This window comes from Myxine glutinosa, chromosome 7 (genome assembly GCF_964187855.1).
Source record: "Myxine glutinosa chromosome 7, kmMyxGlut1.1, whole genome shotgun sequence".
Lineage (NCBI taxonomy): Eukaryota > Metazoa > Chordata > Myxini > Myxiniformes > Myxinidae > Myxine > Myxine glutinosa.
This window is the reverse complement of record NC_136267.1, coordinates 115143040-115161287: the sequence shown is the minus strand read 5'-3', so window position 1 is coordinate 115161287 and position 18248 is coordinate 115143040. Positions and strand designations below refer to the sequence as shown.

The 18248-nt window shown below is 43.6% G+C and overlaps 1 protein-coding gene across 4 annotated transcripts in view; it reads left to right on the top strand.

Moving 5' to 3' along the window:
* Window positions 1–482: 482 nt before the first annotated feature.
* Window positions 483–18248, top strand: part of LOC137431537 (collagen and calcium-binding EGF domain-containing protein 1-like) — a 108676-nt gene continuing 90910 nt past the window's right edge. For 2 of the 4 annotated variants that reach the window (XM_068122954.2, XM_068122953.2), the window contains exons 1-4: window positions 489–684; window positions 1064–1144; window positions 3749–3801; window positions 12229–12363. In XM_068122954.2, coding sequence (XP_067979055.1) covers window positions 551–684; window positions 1064–1144; window positions 3749–3801; window positions 12229–12363 — 403 coding nt within the window. In that variant the 5' untranslated portion in view covers window positions 489–550. Of the gene's footprint in view, window positions 685–1063; window positions 1145–3748; window positions 3802–12228; window positions 12364–18248 lie in introns of all 4 variants that reach the window. The other 2 variants (XM_068122955.2, XM_068122956.2) reach the window with 2 other exon arrangements.

Below are 18248 nucleotides of genomic sequence, written 5' to 3'. Positions count from 1 at the left end.
GAAACAAACATCACCATATACGTTTGCTCTATTATAATAAGATATGAGTGATTACAAAGTTAGCTTTTCTGAAAGATAATGGTTGATATCGATGTACGAGAAATTTTTTAAATATCCGTTTTGCACCCACCTTGATTACCTTTCTAACCTTGAAAATGACCTTCCAAGTAGAAAAGGAAATGACACACACCTACATATTTTCCTTCATCCGATGTGAAATTGCTTGCTATGAACAAAAATGTCACCAGTTTAATTCTACTATCGTTGAAAGCGGGTAACTTGGATGTCCCTTATATTGAAACGCTGAAAACGCTCTTCCTTTTCATTTATCTTTTCTATCTTCGCAAAAAATTCTGGCTTTGTAACATCTAAAGACCCAAAGTTAGGGTTAACACAAGATAGCAGTGGGGTTGGGGAGGTATGATGCAGAGAGGGGGCGGAGAGGGTGTGGGTAAGGGGAGGCTTGGGAAGACGTGGAGCGAGAGACAGAGAGAGAGAGAGAGACAGAGACAGACACATATTGGGCTGTAGATCTTTAAATCATTGGACGATGTTCGCGTGTTACCCACAAAGTTCCTGCGCAAAGGGGATAAAGAGTTGTGTTCTTCAATTTCTGTTCTTCTACTCCGTTTTGTGTGTGCACCAACCATCGGGTCATGCAGTGCAACATAGCCCATCACAAAGGTGCGTTTATCTACTTCTTGAAAAATTCACAAATTGACTTGAATTATGGACCATGAAATATTGTGGTGCATAATGTATGGGTCCTCCAACTTTCAAGGAATACATGCTTCTTGTGTGGACATAAATGAGTGTTCTCCTGCCTTCTTGTATGGACCATGAAGATTCGTATATGCTAAAGTGGGTTAATACAATTCAATCTTAAAATATTATAAAATGATCCAGTTAGTGTGAGGATGTTACCTAAAAATCTCATTTCTATTGTCCTTTATAATCCACTGAGGTTGCTTTGCAGAATAATATTTCATTGCAGAATTAAATAATTGCCCTAAATGGAGAGTGGATATCTGTCTGCATTCATCTTCATGTTTTCTATGTGCAGTGAAATGTGCCCAGAAAATAAAGTGATCGTGAGTGAATACACATGCCAACGGTATCGTGGAAAGCACACCACGTGCTTGAGGTATGGCCGCTTCGGGCTCAGGTGCTAAGTGGGTAGAAAAGTAATTATGGGGAAAAGGTTGAGGTTCCACAACGGTAAAACTTTTCCATCACAAATAACACTTGTTTTTTGTATTTATCATTGTTCATAATGTATTTTTGGAAATAAATAAAGTAAAATGAATTTGAGATGAAACCATTATTTACCCTCCTGATTTGATAAGTTTATTGATAATACAGGAACTGTTCCATGTGTAGTCCAAAACTTAAAAAAGAGGTTCCAGATGTATATCTGAAAATACCCTTTTCTGAGCTTTTTGGCCAAATAACAATGAGGATAGAGTTACTAGTTCATTCGAGCCTGGTGTTGGCTTAGCGGTTAGGGTGCCGGCTTGGGATCCTAGGATCGAATCCCGGTCGATCGCTGAACTAACGCCAAGGGGGTTGACTCGGCCTGTCATCCTTCCGAGGTCGGCACATTGAGTACCAGCTTGCTGTTAATTCCCTATGTGTCGCAAGAGGCGACCAACAGGGTTGGCGGCAGGAAGGGCATCCGCCTGTAAAACATTGCCTCAAAAAGGGGACTGAAAAAGGCCAATCCCTGCTCTGCGGGAAAAAATGGCCTCTAAAGGTGGTTCATAGAGTTACTAGTTATCTTAAGCAACATTTAGGAAATGGTCTTGCGGATGAAAATATGGACAAAGTTTTGAAGTCTTGCATCAGGAAGCGGATACTTGTGGAGAAAAATATTGATGATTGATTCGGCTGAGGCAGATCAGGTCGAGACCCTTAATTCCTGATACGTAAAACACCCGGCAACCCATGCCTACTGATAATATAATTTGTTTTGGAACGCTGGCTGCATTTTCTACCCACTCATCATGTAACTTTCCATGTTGAAAGTTTTGGTACAGTGAAAACGAATTTAAAAGCGAATACAGGTGAAAAAGTGAGGGCGGAAGAAAAAAGTGAGGGCCTTGACCGACATTCCGTAACATGGGCAAGGATGGTTGTGGACACCTATTCCTGTACTAGTTAATTTTTTTCTGGAGCTTATTCTCGAAAGCAAAATTGTTCTCTTCGGGTGCATTTACCTATTACTTCAACAAATGGTTGGGGGATTGAGGCAATGATGAGTTAAAGAAGGGGAAAAAGAAGGAATGTGTGAGAAAAGGGAGGTTAGGAAGTTGTGAAAGGGGATTGGAAGAAGATATGGCAAGGGAAGGAAAAGAGCTGCATGAGGCTGGGGATGTCAGGAGATGGGAAGAACCAATTCTTGAAAATTAGAGGAGGTGAAGACTAAATCACCTTTGCTATAAGAGAAAGGAGATTGGCCTCGGACTCATTTATATCTCAAGCAACCATTGGTGTGTTATTGTGTTTGTTTGTTTTTGTGACTTTTACTCTCAATTTCTTTCTTCCTTTTCCCTTTTCTCTTTTATTTATGTATTTATATTATTATTTCTCTCTCTCTCTCTTTTTATGTGTGTCCACAGAGAGGTGAGCTCTTGCAAATTGTTTTTGTAAGGTTCACCTGGCTGCACCTGGATGGGTTTGAGGGTTGAGGAGTAGCAGCCGAAACCCGAATCCTATCCAGGTTCCTCCTAATGATTGATCACATCTTTGACTATTCTGGTCCTCCTGATGATTGATCATATCTTTGACTATTCTGGTCCTCCTGATGATTGATCATATCTTTGACTATTCTGGTCCTCCTGATGATTGATCATATAAATGACTATTCTGGTCCTCCTGATGATTGATCATATAAATGACTATTCTGGTCCTCCTGATGATTGATCATATAAATGACTATTCTGGTCCTCCTGATGATTGATCATATAAATGACTATTCTGGTCCTCCTGATGATTGATCATATCTTTGACTATTCTGGTCCTCCTGATGATTGATCATATAAATGACTATTCTGGTCCTCCTGATGATTGATCATATAAATGACTATTCTGGTCCTCCTGATGATTGATCATATAAATGACTATTCTGGTCCTCCTGATGATTGATCATATAAATGACTATTCTGGTCCTCCTGATGGCTCCAATGCTTTATTTAGTCTTTTGTTTGATTATAGTTTTCATTACCTTCTATGGAGTAGTCTCCATGTTTTCACCACTCTCTGCTTTGTAGTATTCCTCTGTCTACTTGAAATCTTCAGTTTAATGAACTTTACATTGCACTTCCATCATCCTTACTTTCTCTCTTTTTCACTCGATGCCACTCTGAGTTTAAAAAAAAATAAAGAAAAGAGTTTGTGTAGGCTTCATGCCTTTCTGAAAGTATCCCAAAACCTCCAAATATAACTCGGTAAAGCTTGCCAAGCTGAGTAAGGAGTACTGAGTTTTGGAATGAGAAAAAAACAGCAAGAGTCCACTGGGAAAACTGTCCAGTGCCAGTGGTTTCCATGAAGCACAGACTGCTTATCTGTGCATCTTGCAAGTAGCCACTGATGATGTTTTTGGCTGCCCCCAACAATGCATGTTGCAATCTTGCATACGGAGGAGGCGATGGAGTAAACACTGTCTTCATCTAATTAGGACACATGCAGTAATATTAATGGGGTAACTAATTTCTCTCACATTATAATCTTCAAAATGTTACATTTGCAGGAAGAGATGCTGCAGTGGCTACCACTTCGTGTTGGGTCAGTGTTTGCCTGAAGGTATGGTCGTCTGGATTGATAAAAACGACCATATTAGGTCACAAAGTCATATTTGCATGACCTGGCAGTCATATTATATGCAGGCCTGGTAGAACATTTTCCAACACAGTTCTTTTGTCATCGATTCTGCTTTTAGATGTTAATTGTAAAAAAACATTTTTTTAAAGAAATTCTAAAATTTTAGAATTTCAGAGAATAATCAATGTATAGTCACTATATCCTATACCTATAATTAATTATCAATACATTTTTAGAATTGTATAATGGTTGTAACAGGTAAAACCTCCTTTGAATAACCTTTTATCTAGGCAGTGTAATGGTGGTATGGAAACCTATATGAGTTCCATCCCTTCGACACAGCAACCCAAAAATAAACAAGAAAGTATCTAACAATGCAAAGCCCGTCCACATCCATATGTATTCATACGTCTTCTTCTCCTTCTTCTTCTCCCGTATGCTCAAAATAACGAAAACAGTTTTTAAAAAAATACAAAATGAAAATTGATTTTATGCAGCCTTGACCTTTGACCTTTTGACAAAATAAAAAAAAGAATCAGCTTCTAGCTTTTGATTGGTGAACCAATTCAGTGATCCAATATGCAAATTCTTACGATTTCAGGTCAATGAGATGAAATTGATGATTTTATATGATGCTGACCTTTGACCTTTTGACTAAATTATTCATTTTTTCTTCTCCATTTTCTCATAATTAAGCTTTGTTGAAAATATGATGACAAAACTCAAATGGTCAATTAAAATTTCAGGTCAATTGGATGAAGATTGATGATTTTATGTGACGCTGACCTTTGACCTTTTGACTAAGTATATTAATTTGCCTTCTTCATATTCTCATAATAAAGCTATGTTGAAAATTTGATTACAAACTCTAAGTGGTAAATTTAAATTTCAGGTCAATTGGATGAATATGGATGAGGCTGACCTTTAACCTTTTGATAAAACTATTAATTTATCTTCTCTGTATTGTCATAATGAAGCTTTGTTGAAAAATTGATGACAATAGCTCAAAACGTTATGGACCGGGCAAAACAAACAAACAAAACAAACAAACAAAACAAAACAAAACAACACACACACACACACACACACACACACACACACACACACACACACACACACACAACCCTGTCTCCTGCTATTCACGGGACGGGTTAATATTGCACATACTTGCACAATATTGTGCCTCATGTAATGTGGCAGTTCTGCTAATACGGTCAAAAGGCAATGTGTCGTGTTGCGTTGTACTTGGGACGTATACGTTGAGAATACCACCTTGCGAGGTCGTATTTTGAATGTCAGTAAAGCTTAGCACATTATGGTGCATCACTCGGCCCGTGAGACCATTCCATATTTCAAGTTAGGCCATTACTCTCATGTGTGGCAAAAAGTCACGTGACTGATTGCCGTTAGGCAGCCATTTCTTTCTTTATATGGTTGGATATCCAATTCGATTCAGGTATAAATCGACAACTTCACAGATGCAATCACACTTACTACAAGTGCAACAACAACATGCATTTTAAAGGCCATTTTCCCTACTAGAGCGGGGGTTAGCCTTGCGGTCCCCATGACAATCTTCTCCATTTTGCCCTATTTTCTGCATCTCCCCTTGTTAACCCCCTTGCCCGCATTTCTTCTTCCACCATCTTTAGCCAAGTCTTTCTCGGTCTTCCCCGTCCTCTACTTCCTTCTACATTCATTTCCATCACTCTTCTCAACCAGTCACTTTCATCCTTCCTCAACACATGACCAAACCATCTCAACCTGGTCCTCTTCACAGCATCCATCACAGGCTCTATTCCCATCATCTTTCGCAATTCATCATTTCTCTTCCTCTCTCTCAACGATACTCCGCACATCCGTCGAACCATTCGCATTTTCACCCTTTCCAACCTTCGTTGCTGCTCTACGTTCATTACCCATGTCTCGCTCCCATAAATCATAACACTTCTCACACATGCAGCATACACCTTTCCCTTCAGCTTCAACGACACTCCCCTCATCATCAGCACGCCACTCAGTTCCTGAAACTTCTTCCATGCACATCTCACTCGAGCAACCGTTGTCGAGTCTGATCCACCTTCTCCATTCAGCATGTCTCCGAGGTAGCAAAATGTTTTCACACCTTCCAGCTTCACGCCGTCTCCAAGATCCAACTCAACATTTCCTCCAACTGCAGCTCCCTCTGTGCACACCGTACGTTTGAATGTAGCTGCCACACTGGTTAATGACCCTCTCAGACCACTACATTTTTGATGAACCCACTCAGCGCACATTGTACATTGAATGGAGTTCACTCCGACACCCTTCCTACACACAGCACAGGGCCACTTCCCAGTTCTTTCCACCTCACCACATGCTTTACCACTTGCCATCACCTTCGTCTTTCCGATATTCACCTTCAGACCTTTTGTCTCCATACATTCCTTCCACTTGTTCATCTTTTCCTTCAGTCCATCCATACTTTCCACAATCAACACCAGATCATCTGCATATAACAACTCCCACGGTAAACCCTCCTTTACGTTCTGAGCCAGCACCTCCATCACAGCTACAAATAGTAGTGGACTTAGTACGGACCCCTGATGCACTCCCACCTTCACCTCAAACTCACCACTGTTCCCGTCCTTCGTCCTTACAGCTTAGCGCGCTCTTTTGTACATTGCCATCACTACTCTGATCAACCATTCATCCACTTCTAACTTCCTCAATGCCCATGTCAATACTTTGCGTGGAACCCTATCGAATGCTTTCTCCAGATCAACAAACGCAAGAAACAACTTCTTCCTCTTCTCCATGTACTTCTCCTGCAACTGCCTCACAATGAAAAGCGCGTCTGTCGTTCCTCTTCTTGGCATAAATCCAAACTGCATTTCGTCGACTAGTGCAGGAGTGTGTCACAATTCGAATAGCATGTAGTCATGTGACAAGGCTTCTACTGAGCATTATTTTTTGTGGCTTTAATAGACATTGTTACATATTTATGTGAATTACTATTCAGGGCTTTGCTTATCAATGTGTAGTCGATTAAAGGTTGTTGTGATTAAAGGGTCAGGAGCCCTTCTGAGAAAAAGGAGACCGGAAACGGAAGAGAAAAAGACACGAGGTCCTGGAGACGTGACGATTCTTCTTCTTCCTCGCCAAGCTCGGACGCGAGCGGTGTCGATTGAGCAACGTAAGAGAATCGGCGTTTCAAAGCCCGTCTGGCGAGAGGAGTTACCGGGACGTGTAACTACCCTTTGACACGTCAAGTCACTGTGGGTTCGTGCACGAAACCAAGCAGCTGGCACAGTTCGCCTCGCCGTCTACCAAGGCCGCGTACGGGTCGCACCTGGGGCCGCGCGCGCTGGGCAAGCCGCGTGTTGCTTTGCCTGTTTTACATTACCCGCTTTGCTTGGCCAGGAGGTGCGTGCTGCAGCCGTTGTTCCCGGTACGGGACATGCCCGGTGAAAGCACGTCAGGAAGGGTCCGTTCAACCGCCCACGTGCGGAGATCGAACTACAGGAGTACGGAGACATTGTGAGAGACATTGACCACGGAGGGAGTCGGGAGTGGGGCTCACGTGAGGAATGTATAAGATGGCCATCTTAGAGTTAATGTAGATGAGTTTACATCTTTGTACTATTGATTGCTGATTGTTGAGGGTTGATTGCTCGGGGAATATATCATTGATTATTCCGGATCCTTGGTGTGGGGTTTTTTCTTGGTTGGAATTCATATTGATTGCGTTACGAAAGTGCATACATAATAAATCTTTCTGGCGGAGTTCCTCTCACGGTCCGGGGGTCACCGAGACCAGGTAGTCACCGGGAGGACCACGTAACAACATGCATTTTGTAGCAATTGTAGCAATGTCTACTCGAGCCACAAAGCAGGTTGCGCGATCAATTTGGTAGTTGGGACATGCATGCTAAATGACATTTCTACACCACAATCTAATGCACAATTATTATGCAGATCGCCCTATAAAGCTAGAGTTACTAGCAACTATCAAGGCTTCTGAGCAGCAATAGGTACAGTTGAAGAAGGAACCATGAGTCACCTTAAGATTTGGTATTTTCGAAATGGTGATAGCTACAAACCTATAAAAAGAATTCCTGTCTCAGTTGCTAAAGCGCCATATTGGTTGCTAAGGAAGGATTCACAGGATATCGTCACAATTGTTCAACTTATAATCGCTATTGCCTATAAACGAATACATCAGTTTTTTCCAACAAAAATCCATAAATTCCCCCAATTCCCCCCATCAATTCCCCTCCCCCGACGTCAAAAAAGTTGAAACTTTGATTGCGCCATGTCGGCCATTTTATTTTCCAGAGATACTTCTCTTGCACAAACTTGAAACACCCTGGTCTGCGGACGATGTCTCAAGTTTTGAATAGATTGGTTCAGCAATTCCAGAGATCATTGAATCTTCTCTTTAAAAAAAAACATAAACGCATGATTGATTGCCACCAAGCCTTTTGATGAATCGGGTTAATAGGGCATGTGATGTCATGGCCTGAAGCAATACTTTGAAGATTCAAGTTTATCGTGTAGCAGTCTATGAAACATGAGAGAGAACTAGAACAGCACCACTCTTCAACGTTGCGATGTCGACCAATATGCCTCTGCCCCCATTATTACATCATTACACACTAGCGGGGTCACCCGTGGGAATCCCACGGGCATGGATGTGTGTGACATTTCGACATATTGAGTTAGATGCTGCACATTCATTTTTACAAAATGGTTACAGGCAAGTCATCAGATCCAGAAATGGTGTAATGAACACAATTTATTTATTTCACATAATATGTGACCCCTCACTCCTCTCCACCTGACACTCTCCTCTCTCCACCTGACACTCTCCTCTCTCCACCTAGCACTCCTCTCCTTTCCAATCCCTCACCTCTCCAATCCCTCACACTCCTCTCCTCTCCAATCCCTCACACACCTCTCCAATCGCGCCTCACACTCCTCTCCAATTGCGCCTCACACTCCTCTCCAATCGCGCCTCACACTCCTCTCCAATCGCGCCTCACACTCCTCTGCAATTGCGCCTCACACTCCTCTCCAATCGCACCTCACACTCCTCTCCAATCGCGCCTCACACTCCTCTCCAATCGCGCCTCACACTCCTCTCCAATCGCGCCTCACACTCCCCTCCAATCACTCCTCTCCAATCGCACCTCACACTCCTCTCCAATCGCGCCTCACACTCCTCTCCAATCGCGCCTCACACTCCTCTCCAATTGCGCCTCACACTCCCCTCCAATCACTCCCCACTCGCCTCTCCAATCGCTCCTCACTCGCCTCTCCAATCGCGCCTCACACTCCTCTCCAATCGCACCTCACACTCCTCTCCAATCGTGCTTCACACCTCTCCAATCGCTCCTCACACTCCTCTCCAATCGCGCCTCACACTCCTCTCCAATCGTGCCTCACACTCATCTCCAATCGCGCCTCACACTCCTCTCCAATCACGCCTCACACTCCTCTCCAATCGCTCCTCACTCTCCTCTCCAATCGCGCCTCACACTCCTCTCCAATCGCGCCTCACACTCCCCTCCAATCACTCCTCACACTCCTCTCCAATCGCGCCTCACACTCCCCTCCAATCACGCCCCACTCTCCTCTCCAATCGCGCCTCACACTCCTCTCCAATCGTGCCTCACACTCCTCTCCAATCGCGCCTCACACTCCTCTCCAATCGCGCCTCACACTCCTCTCCAATCGCGCCTCACACTCCTCTCCAATCACGCCTCACACTCCTCTCCAATCACGCCTCACACTCCTCTCCAATCGTGCCTCACACACCTCTCCAATCGCGCCTCACACTCCTCTCCAATCGCGCCTCACACTCCTCTCCAATCGTGCCTCACACTCCTCTCCAATCGCGCCTCACACTCCTCTCCAATCGCGCCTCACACTCCCCTCCAATCGCTCCTCACTCTCCTCTCCAATCGCTCCTCACTCGCCTCTCCAATCGCTCCTCACTCACCTCTCCAATCGCTCCTCACTCGCCTCTCCAATCGCTCCTCACTCGCCTCTCCAATCGCTCCTCACTCGCCTCTCCAATCGCTCCTCACTCGCCTCTCCAATCGGCTTTCCCCGTTTCGTTTCTCTCGTTTTTCTCCCGTCTCGTTCTTTTTCTTGCTCCAAATCGGCCCGTCTCGCCCGTCGGCCCGTCGGAATCGGAAATCGGCCCGTCTTGCTTTCTTGCTTGCGCGTAAATAAATTGTGTTCATTACACCATTTCTGGATCCTTCCCTGTCATCCTTCCTGTCATCCTGTCATCCTTCCGAGGTCGGCAAATTGAGTACCAGTTCACTGGTAATTCCCTGCTTGTCGTTAAAGGCGGCAAAAGGGGTTGGCGTCAGGAAGGGCATCCGGCCGTAAAACATTGCTTCAAAAAGGGGACCGAAAAACAACAACAACCACAGTTCCCGAAAAAGGCCAACCCCCGCTTGCGGGGAAAAATGGCCTCTAAAGGTGGTTTTTACACCATTTCTGGATCTGATGACTTGTCAGTAACCATTTTGTAAAAATGAATGTGCAGCATCTAACTCAATATGTCGAAATGTCACACACGTCCATGCCCATGGGATTCCCACGGGTGACCCCGCAAGTTTGCATTGACGTTCGTCGATGGACTCGTTCGCCCGTCTCATTCGTTTTCTTGCTACATCCTGTTCAAGTCTGCGTTCTTCATCGATCGTCTCATTCATTTTGGAAATAGAAGTTTCCACGCAGCGCATGAATTGTCACGATCCTCAAGAGGAAGTGTCTCGTAATCATCAAATGATAAATGGCAAGTAAATTATATTGTGGAAAATTAAAGGTTTCAAATAAACCTATTTAAAGTGTATGCGCACATAACTAATAAAAAAACGAAGAAATATCTCTCGGTAATTTCCTGAAACATATTTTACTTCCGGCTAATAATGTTGAATGAAATAAAAACGAAGAAATATATGTCGGCATCATTGTTGACGTTTTTGTGACAACTGTCATCAAACGAAAAAGTAATATATCTTAACGGAAAAGCAAAAGAGAATTTTTAATGTATATCGACACGTTGCCGTCGGTGTCATGTTGGGCGGTGTATGATACACCATGACGCGATTTTTAAAAAGATATCTCTGCATTTTCCCGCGTGTGTGGAATGTTCTCAATTATTGCTGACACCGAGTCTAAAACCATCGATAAAAATGAAATCATATGGTGAGTTAGATTGGAGATAAAGGCGTGAGAGAGACTCAATGGCCTTGAAGTTACAGGCGTTTGAGAATTCATTTCGTTCTATAAACGGCAACTTTCATCGGATTTTCTTCCCGTTTTTTTCAACCGAGTCTAAAACGATGTTAGCGACTGTGAAAAATGAAATGATATATCGAATTTGATTTGAAATAAAACTGGGAGAGAGAGCAAGACACCACGGGCCTACAAAACAGGCCTCAAAGCTATGCGAGTTAATAAAATGGTGGATATTTGTTTATAATTATATGAAGCCTCTCCCAGAATGGGTGGAGCTATGGGTGGAGCTACTCTGCAAACCGAGTAAGCCACACCCCGGACAGACACCCAACAGATAGACAGACAGACAGACAGACAGAATCATCTACGGCTATTATAATATAGATACTTGAACCAAGTTTCATTTAAATTCCTTCAGCTGTTCTCAAGTATCACACTCAAGTACCTTTGATGCCAAAATCTATTCAGTTCGGCTTTGCATGCATCATAATATGTACTGGAACTAAGTTTGGTCATAATCCCATCACTGGTTCACAAGTTAGTGCAGTAACAGAAGTTTTGCCAAACCAGACATCTGACCTTTGACCTCTTGACCCCATAATCAAATCTGTTTATCTTTAGATCATTATACATACTTGTACCAAGTTTGACTTGTTTCCCTTCAACCGTTCTTAAGTTATCACGGTAACGAAAACCTATTATAGAATCCAACCTTTGACCGTTGACCTCTTGATGCCGAAATCTAAGCAGTTTCTCTTTGCATCATAATGTATGCTTATACTAAGTTTGGTCAAAATCCCATCACTGGTTCACAAGTTAGCTCGGTAACAGAATTTTTACCTTACGGGATCTCTGTCATTCGACCTTTAACCTCTTGACCCCATAATCTAATCAGTTCATTTTTCCATCATTAAACACACATGTGTCAAGTTTGAATTTGATCCCTTGAGCCATTCTTAAGTTATCACGGCAACGAAAACCTATCACGGACGGAGGGACAGACTGCCTGCCGGACGGACAACCCGAAAACAATGCCTCTGGAGACTGTCAGCGGAAGCATAAAAATTAGTGAAATAAAATAATCCCAGCAAGAACAATAGGCTTCCAGCTTCCAGATTGGAAGCAAACTTGTGCATTTTTATTGGTGCTGATGACATGTGATGTTGGCAGACAAGGATGTATGTGCTGATTCGCCATGTGAGCAGCACTGCACTGACAGCTTTGGCCACGTGCTTTGTTCTTGCTTCTCTGGCTACCGCTATGACCCGAAGCGACACAAGGCTGGACTGCGGCCATATTGCATTGGTATGTTTGGAGTCATATACATTTTAGATCAAAAGCATTATATCAGACAGAGATTTTGTAGAAATTAGAGGTTTGTGAATTGACTGCATGGCTTGCTTATTCAAAACTGTTATCTGCCTGTCCCATGTCAATGACATACTGCAGTGGTAATGTCGTCCAATGTAAATGTAATCACTGGTGAATATAAGCTAGCAAGTTGCCTGTGCCCGCAAGGGATTCTAAACGGGGTAGGGATGATTGAGGTAAAAATGCAAATGGCGTCTTCATTCATTGAGCCGACAAGCTGGGAGCAACAATTCTCAATTATTGCCACATCGGATGTAATTGAAATGCTCGAATGACAGTGACGTGATCCATTTGAAACTGTTTGATTGATATATATATATATACATACAGTATATATATATATATATATATATATATATATATATATATATATATATATATATATATATATAGTCACGTGAAAAAGTAAGTACACCCCTTGTAAAGTTTTGACTTTTTCAACGTATTTCAACAATATTGATAGATAAAGGTGATATAATATAACAAATATCATGAAACATTTACATTTTGTCGTCCTTTGTTTAATTTAAATAAACATAAATGCAAATTTCGCATGTGGAAAAAGTAAGTACACCCTTGGCTCTAATAGGTGGTATTGCCCCCTTTGGCAGAAACAACCTCAAGTAGGCGTTTCTTATAACTGTCTACCAGTCTCTGACATCGACTGGGAGAAATTTTTGCCCACTCCTCCATGCAGAATTCTTTCAACTGTGCGATGTTTGAGGTGTTTCTTGCATGCACAGCTCGTTTCAAATCCCCCCACAACATCTTGATGGGATTTAGATCCGGGTTTTGACTTGGCCATTCCAGAACCCTCCATTTCTTTCTTTTCAGCCATTCCTTGGTGGATTTACTGGTAGGTTTAGGGTCATTGTCATGTTGCAAGGTCCACCTTCGGTTGAGCTTCAACTTTCCGACAGATGGCCTCACATTATCCTCAAGCACCCTCTGGTACAATGAAGAATTCATAGTGGATTATATGATGGTGAGCTGCCCAGGACCTCATGCAGCAAAGCTGTCCCAAGCCATAATATTTCCACCACCATGCTTTACAGTTGGTATCAGGTTCTTGTGGTCAAATGCTGTCTTTGATTTTCGCCAAACATGTCTTCTGGTACTGTGGCCAAATAGCTCTACCTTTGACTCATCTGTCCAGAGCACATTGTTCCAGAAGTGCTGGTCTTTGCCTCGGTGTTCATTGGCAAACTTTAGTCTTGCCCTGATGTTCTTTCTGGACAGCAAAGGTTTCCTCCTGGCACACCTCCCATGCAGATCAAATTTGTGCAGCCTCTTTCTAATGGTAGACTCGTGCATTTTGACATCAACAGTGGCAAGAGCTACCTGTAGGTCCCGTGATGACATTCTGGGGTTCTTCGAGACTTCTTTCAGCATATTGTGGTCTGCTCTCGGCTGAACTTGTTGGGGCGGCCTGGCCTGAACAAGTTGGCAGTTGTTTGGAATCTTCTCCACTTCAAGATGATCTTCCGGACAGTCGAATGATTGATTTCAAATTGTTTGGAGATCTTGTTAAATTCCTTCCCAGACTCGTAGGCATCTATAACCTTCTTTCTGAAGGGCTCAGAGAGCTCTTTTGATCCAGGCATGGTGACGCTGCACACTTCAACAACAAAGAGCAAACCAAACGAAATGTCTGAGGTTTAAATAAGACAGGTTCCTCCAAGATTCTCTCTAACGATGTTCTAATCATTTGCACCTGAGCTGGTGCACCTGATTGTCTAATATTAGGTTTTTGAAGTAGTGATAAATGTAGGGGTGTACTTACTTTTTCCACATGCGAAATTTGCATTTATGTTTATTTAAATTATACAATGGACTACAAAATGTAAATGTTTCATGATATTTGTTATATTATATCACCTTTATCTATCAATATTGTTGAAATGAAGATCAAATAGCTGTATGTTGAAATATGTTGAAAAAGTCAAAACTCTCCATGGGGTGTACTTACTTTTTCACGTGCCTGTATATTTGTATTGTTATGTATAGTTTATGAAAGGGGGGGGGGGGGGAGGAGGGTTAGAGATTACCTTAGAAGAGATAGAACTGTATAGAATAGCATGGTCCGTGTGCGGGTAGGTAGCCAATATCAATGTAATAAGCAGGGACACGTCAGCTGAAGGATTATCTGTTTGAATGTGTACCATGCGAAGGATGTCGCTTGTAATATATAGTGAGGGATTAAGTGAAGGAACTGTGCGTACAAACCTCCTGTAAACATCTACCGGGTGCACCAGGTGGCAATACGGCATTCCTGTTGAGTTGGTAGAGCAAGGCAGATCATGGGACTCTGCCAGGCCAGAAGAGAGGAGTGATGCCATGACCATCTCATGGAAGGAGTGAAGCTCAACGCCTCGAGGGGCAGAGGGTTGTCAAGGGAGGAGCTGACAAAAGGTGCAAGAGAGTTGCGCTAGTTTTGAGGAGAAGAGGGAGGAGCTGATAAAGGCTGGCAGGGATTGCGAGAGTTCTGAGGAGAAGGGGGAGGACGCTGTATCGGGTGGGTTTGGGAGATCACTGTTTTGTGAGGGGAACTGAGTGAGATCCGTGGAGATTTATGAGTGAAGAGAGCTTAAAGCAAGTCGTCTTGCCTGTGCCTGCCTTCGCCCGATGCCTGTGTTCGTCTGCCTGCTGCATGTTTATTGTCCAATTAATCTCCCCATCACCTCTTCATCGTCCTGTTGTCTCCTCATCATCCTGCCCATTGTCTTGCCCATCACCTGCTCTTCGCCTGGTCTGTATCCATCCTCCCCTCCCCCGCTACCACCAGAGATGTCACCTGGTTTTATCCCTTACCCTGTCTGTGCCTGTGTCTGGTGTAAGGCACCTCAGATTCCTTTAGATTTATTTTACCACATTGTTTGCCTCATTTTACATAGTTACCTCCGCCATCGAAGGTGGATGGAGGTTATGTTTTCACCCCTGTCTGTTTGTTTATTTGTCTGTCTGTCTGTCTGTCTGTGAACAAGATATCTCAAAAAGTTGTGGATGGATTTGAACGAAATTTGGCAGAGATGTAGCGTATGTGACTAGCACGAAATGATTAGATTTTGGTGAATATCCGGATTCGGATCCGGCTAGTAGAATTTTTAAAGTGATTCTTCACCATTGGGAGATAGGGCCAAAAAACGATACATAGCAGGATATCACAAAAAGTTATGGACGGATTTGAACGAAACTTGGTGGATCGGTTGTGTGTGTGACAAGGACCAATCAGTTCGATTTTGGTGAAGATATGGATTCGGATATGAGAATTATTTAATCTTCTAAGTGATTCTTCACCATTGAGTGATAGGGCTAAAACCGATACATAGCACGATCTTAAAAAGTTATGGACGGATTTGGACGAAACTTGGTGGACCGGTTGGGCGTGTGACAAGGACTAATCGATTCGATTTTGTTGAAGATCTGAGTATGGATTCGGATGCGAGAATTATTTATTTTTTAAGTGATTCTTCACTATTGAGAGATCGGGCGAAAAGCGATATATAACACGATATTTAAAAACGTTCTGGACGAGTTACGACTAAACTTGGTGGACAGGTTGGTTAGGCGACAAGAACAAGCCAATTCGATTTTGGTTGATGTCAGAATCCAGATTTGGCCTATTAGTGGGATACAAAACATAAACTGTTCAGCCTGGTGGAGGTATGCGCTCTACTGAGTTCCTTTCTAGTTATTTAATGTTCTTTGAATTCCTCATTTTCCCCAACACAATCACATCGTCACATACCCCCATCAGGCCAATCTTCCCTGGTTATTATACATTCTGGAAAACCCATTTGATTTTTTATAAAAGCTTTAAGGTTCTCGTGATGCTCCTCAGTTGTGCCTGTGAGCATAAAGTCTGCAATAATTGACACAGTCTGAGGGAGATAAAGCCTATTCAGTCCATCCGTTGAGAGGCGTGTTAATCACCCTGAACATAACAATATATATATATATTGTTACGCAACCGTGATTAACACCACAGTTACGGATGGCCGATTGCGAGACTTTACACTCCCGAGGCGAAAACTCAATGGCGGATTCAAACTCAACACAAAGTTAAACGCGCGGAAGGGCAGACACAGCAAGCTCCGCAGCCCTATCTATTAAAATGAAACACCCAGGAAAACTGCGTTCAGATATATACAGAAAATAATATAAGGATTTATTATTTATAAGTAAAGACAGTGAAAAAGCCCGCGCCGGTAATACTAATAACTCGAATAAGCCTAAATTGGGATCCCACACACAACAGATATCAAACACGATACGAGGGAGGTGAATACGAAAATAACACGTCTTTTAGTTTTATGCAAAGTGTATTCGCGGGTACGGCCTTATCTCGTCCTTGTCGTCTTGGTGACCGCCGTCCAACACCCGGCTCCTTTCGTCCCGCGGCACGCCTCACTCCAAGTTCCACGGCCCCGCGGCCCTCTCCGTCCGCCTCCAAGCGCCACCAGGCCTCGTCGGTTCAACGGCCCACCCACACCACGAGCTCCTTTGCTCCAACGGTCCAACGCCGGGCTGCACAAAGCAAACGAACTCCACTTGACTCGACTCGACTCTCTTCGGGAGTGCTGGCAGCCAAGTCCAACTGTTCAGTGCCAACTGCCAACTCCAACGAACTCTCTCTCAAAAAATGGCGTCCGACCGTCGAATATATCTCTCGCCGATGACGTCACATTGGCGCACTCCTCAGCCAATAATAGCCTCCCAACTCGCCGGCTCGCCCATGTCACGCCCTCTGCGGCATCGCTCCACTCTCCCGTCCCCGACCCCGCGGTCCTTGTGTTATAACACGTGCCAGGCGAGGTTTGTAGGCCTTGGAGGTGTAAACGGTGGCGGCCAATTGTGGCGGTGTTTTTGGCCTGGTTTCCTGTCCATTTGTTCCGAAGTCATTGTCAGGGAAAGGAATTATTTAATGTTGCGCTAAGGACCTAACTAATGTTTATGTGGTTTGCAGTGCCATAATGGACAAAGGTTTGACTACTAGGTGAAACTCACAGGGGCGTTACCTTTAATCCCTCACTATTTAACACTCGAACCTCCAGGTAGATCCACAATCATACATCTTCCCCCGACAAACGCCTAAACATCAAGAACTTATTACATGTAGAGTCCCTGTCACGACAGCCGAATACCTACCTATTCAGATCTACCTAGCTCTAGATGTTGCTCTACCAAATTCATAACACAGCCCCCCCCCCTGGAACCGTAGCTCCTGCAAGGTTCACCGCAGGCGCTACCATTCCAGCCTTAACACTTACTGTCACACACTTAATTAACCTATGAAATAAATCAGGAAGGGCTGTGGGAAGTGAGTCGGACTACCTACCTACACTTCCTTAACATGCTGAACCCCTTAACCATCATGCAAGTATGTACATTTTCTTCGTTGTTCCTGTGGAGGGAGGAAACAAACAACACACAACACTAACTTAACCACAAAACTTAACCATCTTTCCAAAACTCAAAACTCTAACCTTTGTACATACCCCGGTCTACAGACCGCGTCCCCCGGTGGATGCCACAAGACACAACCTTACCTGCGGGGCCATCCCCAATGCATCCCCCTAAATTTCCACGGGCCCTGTCCAGATGTTACAGGTGAGTGACACGGCTCGGTGGATTTCGCCCACATTCATGCAACACAGACTCCTTAACCACTCATTCTCATTCCATAGGTCATCAAGGCATTTCAAAACTCAACAAAGCACTTATTTCGATACACCCCCTGCAGGACCATGGCATTGATGTCATTCACGTGTGTGTGCATTCCTCAACTAGGCAGCGGGGAGGTACCGCACAAAAAGATG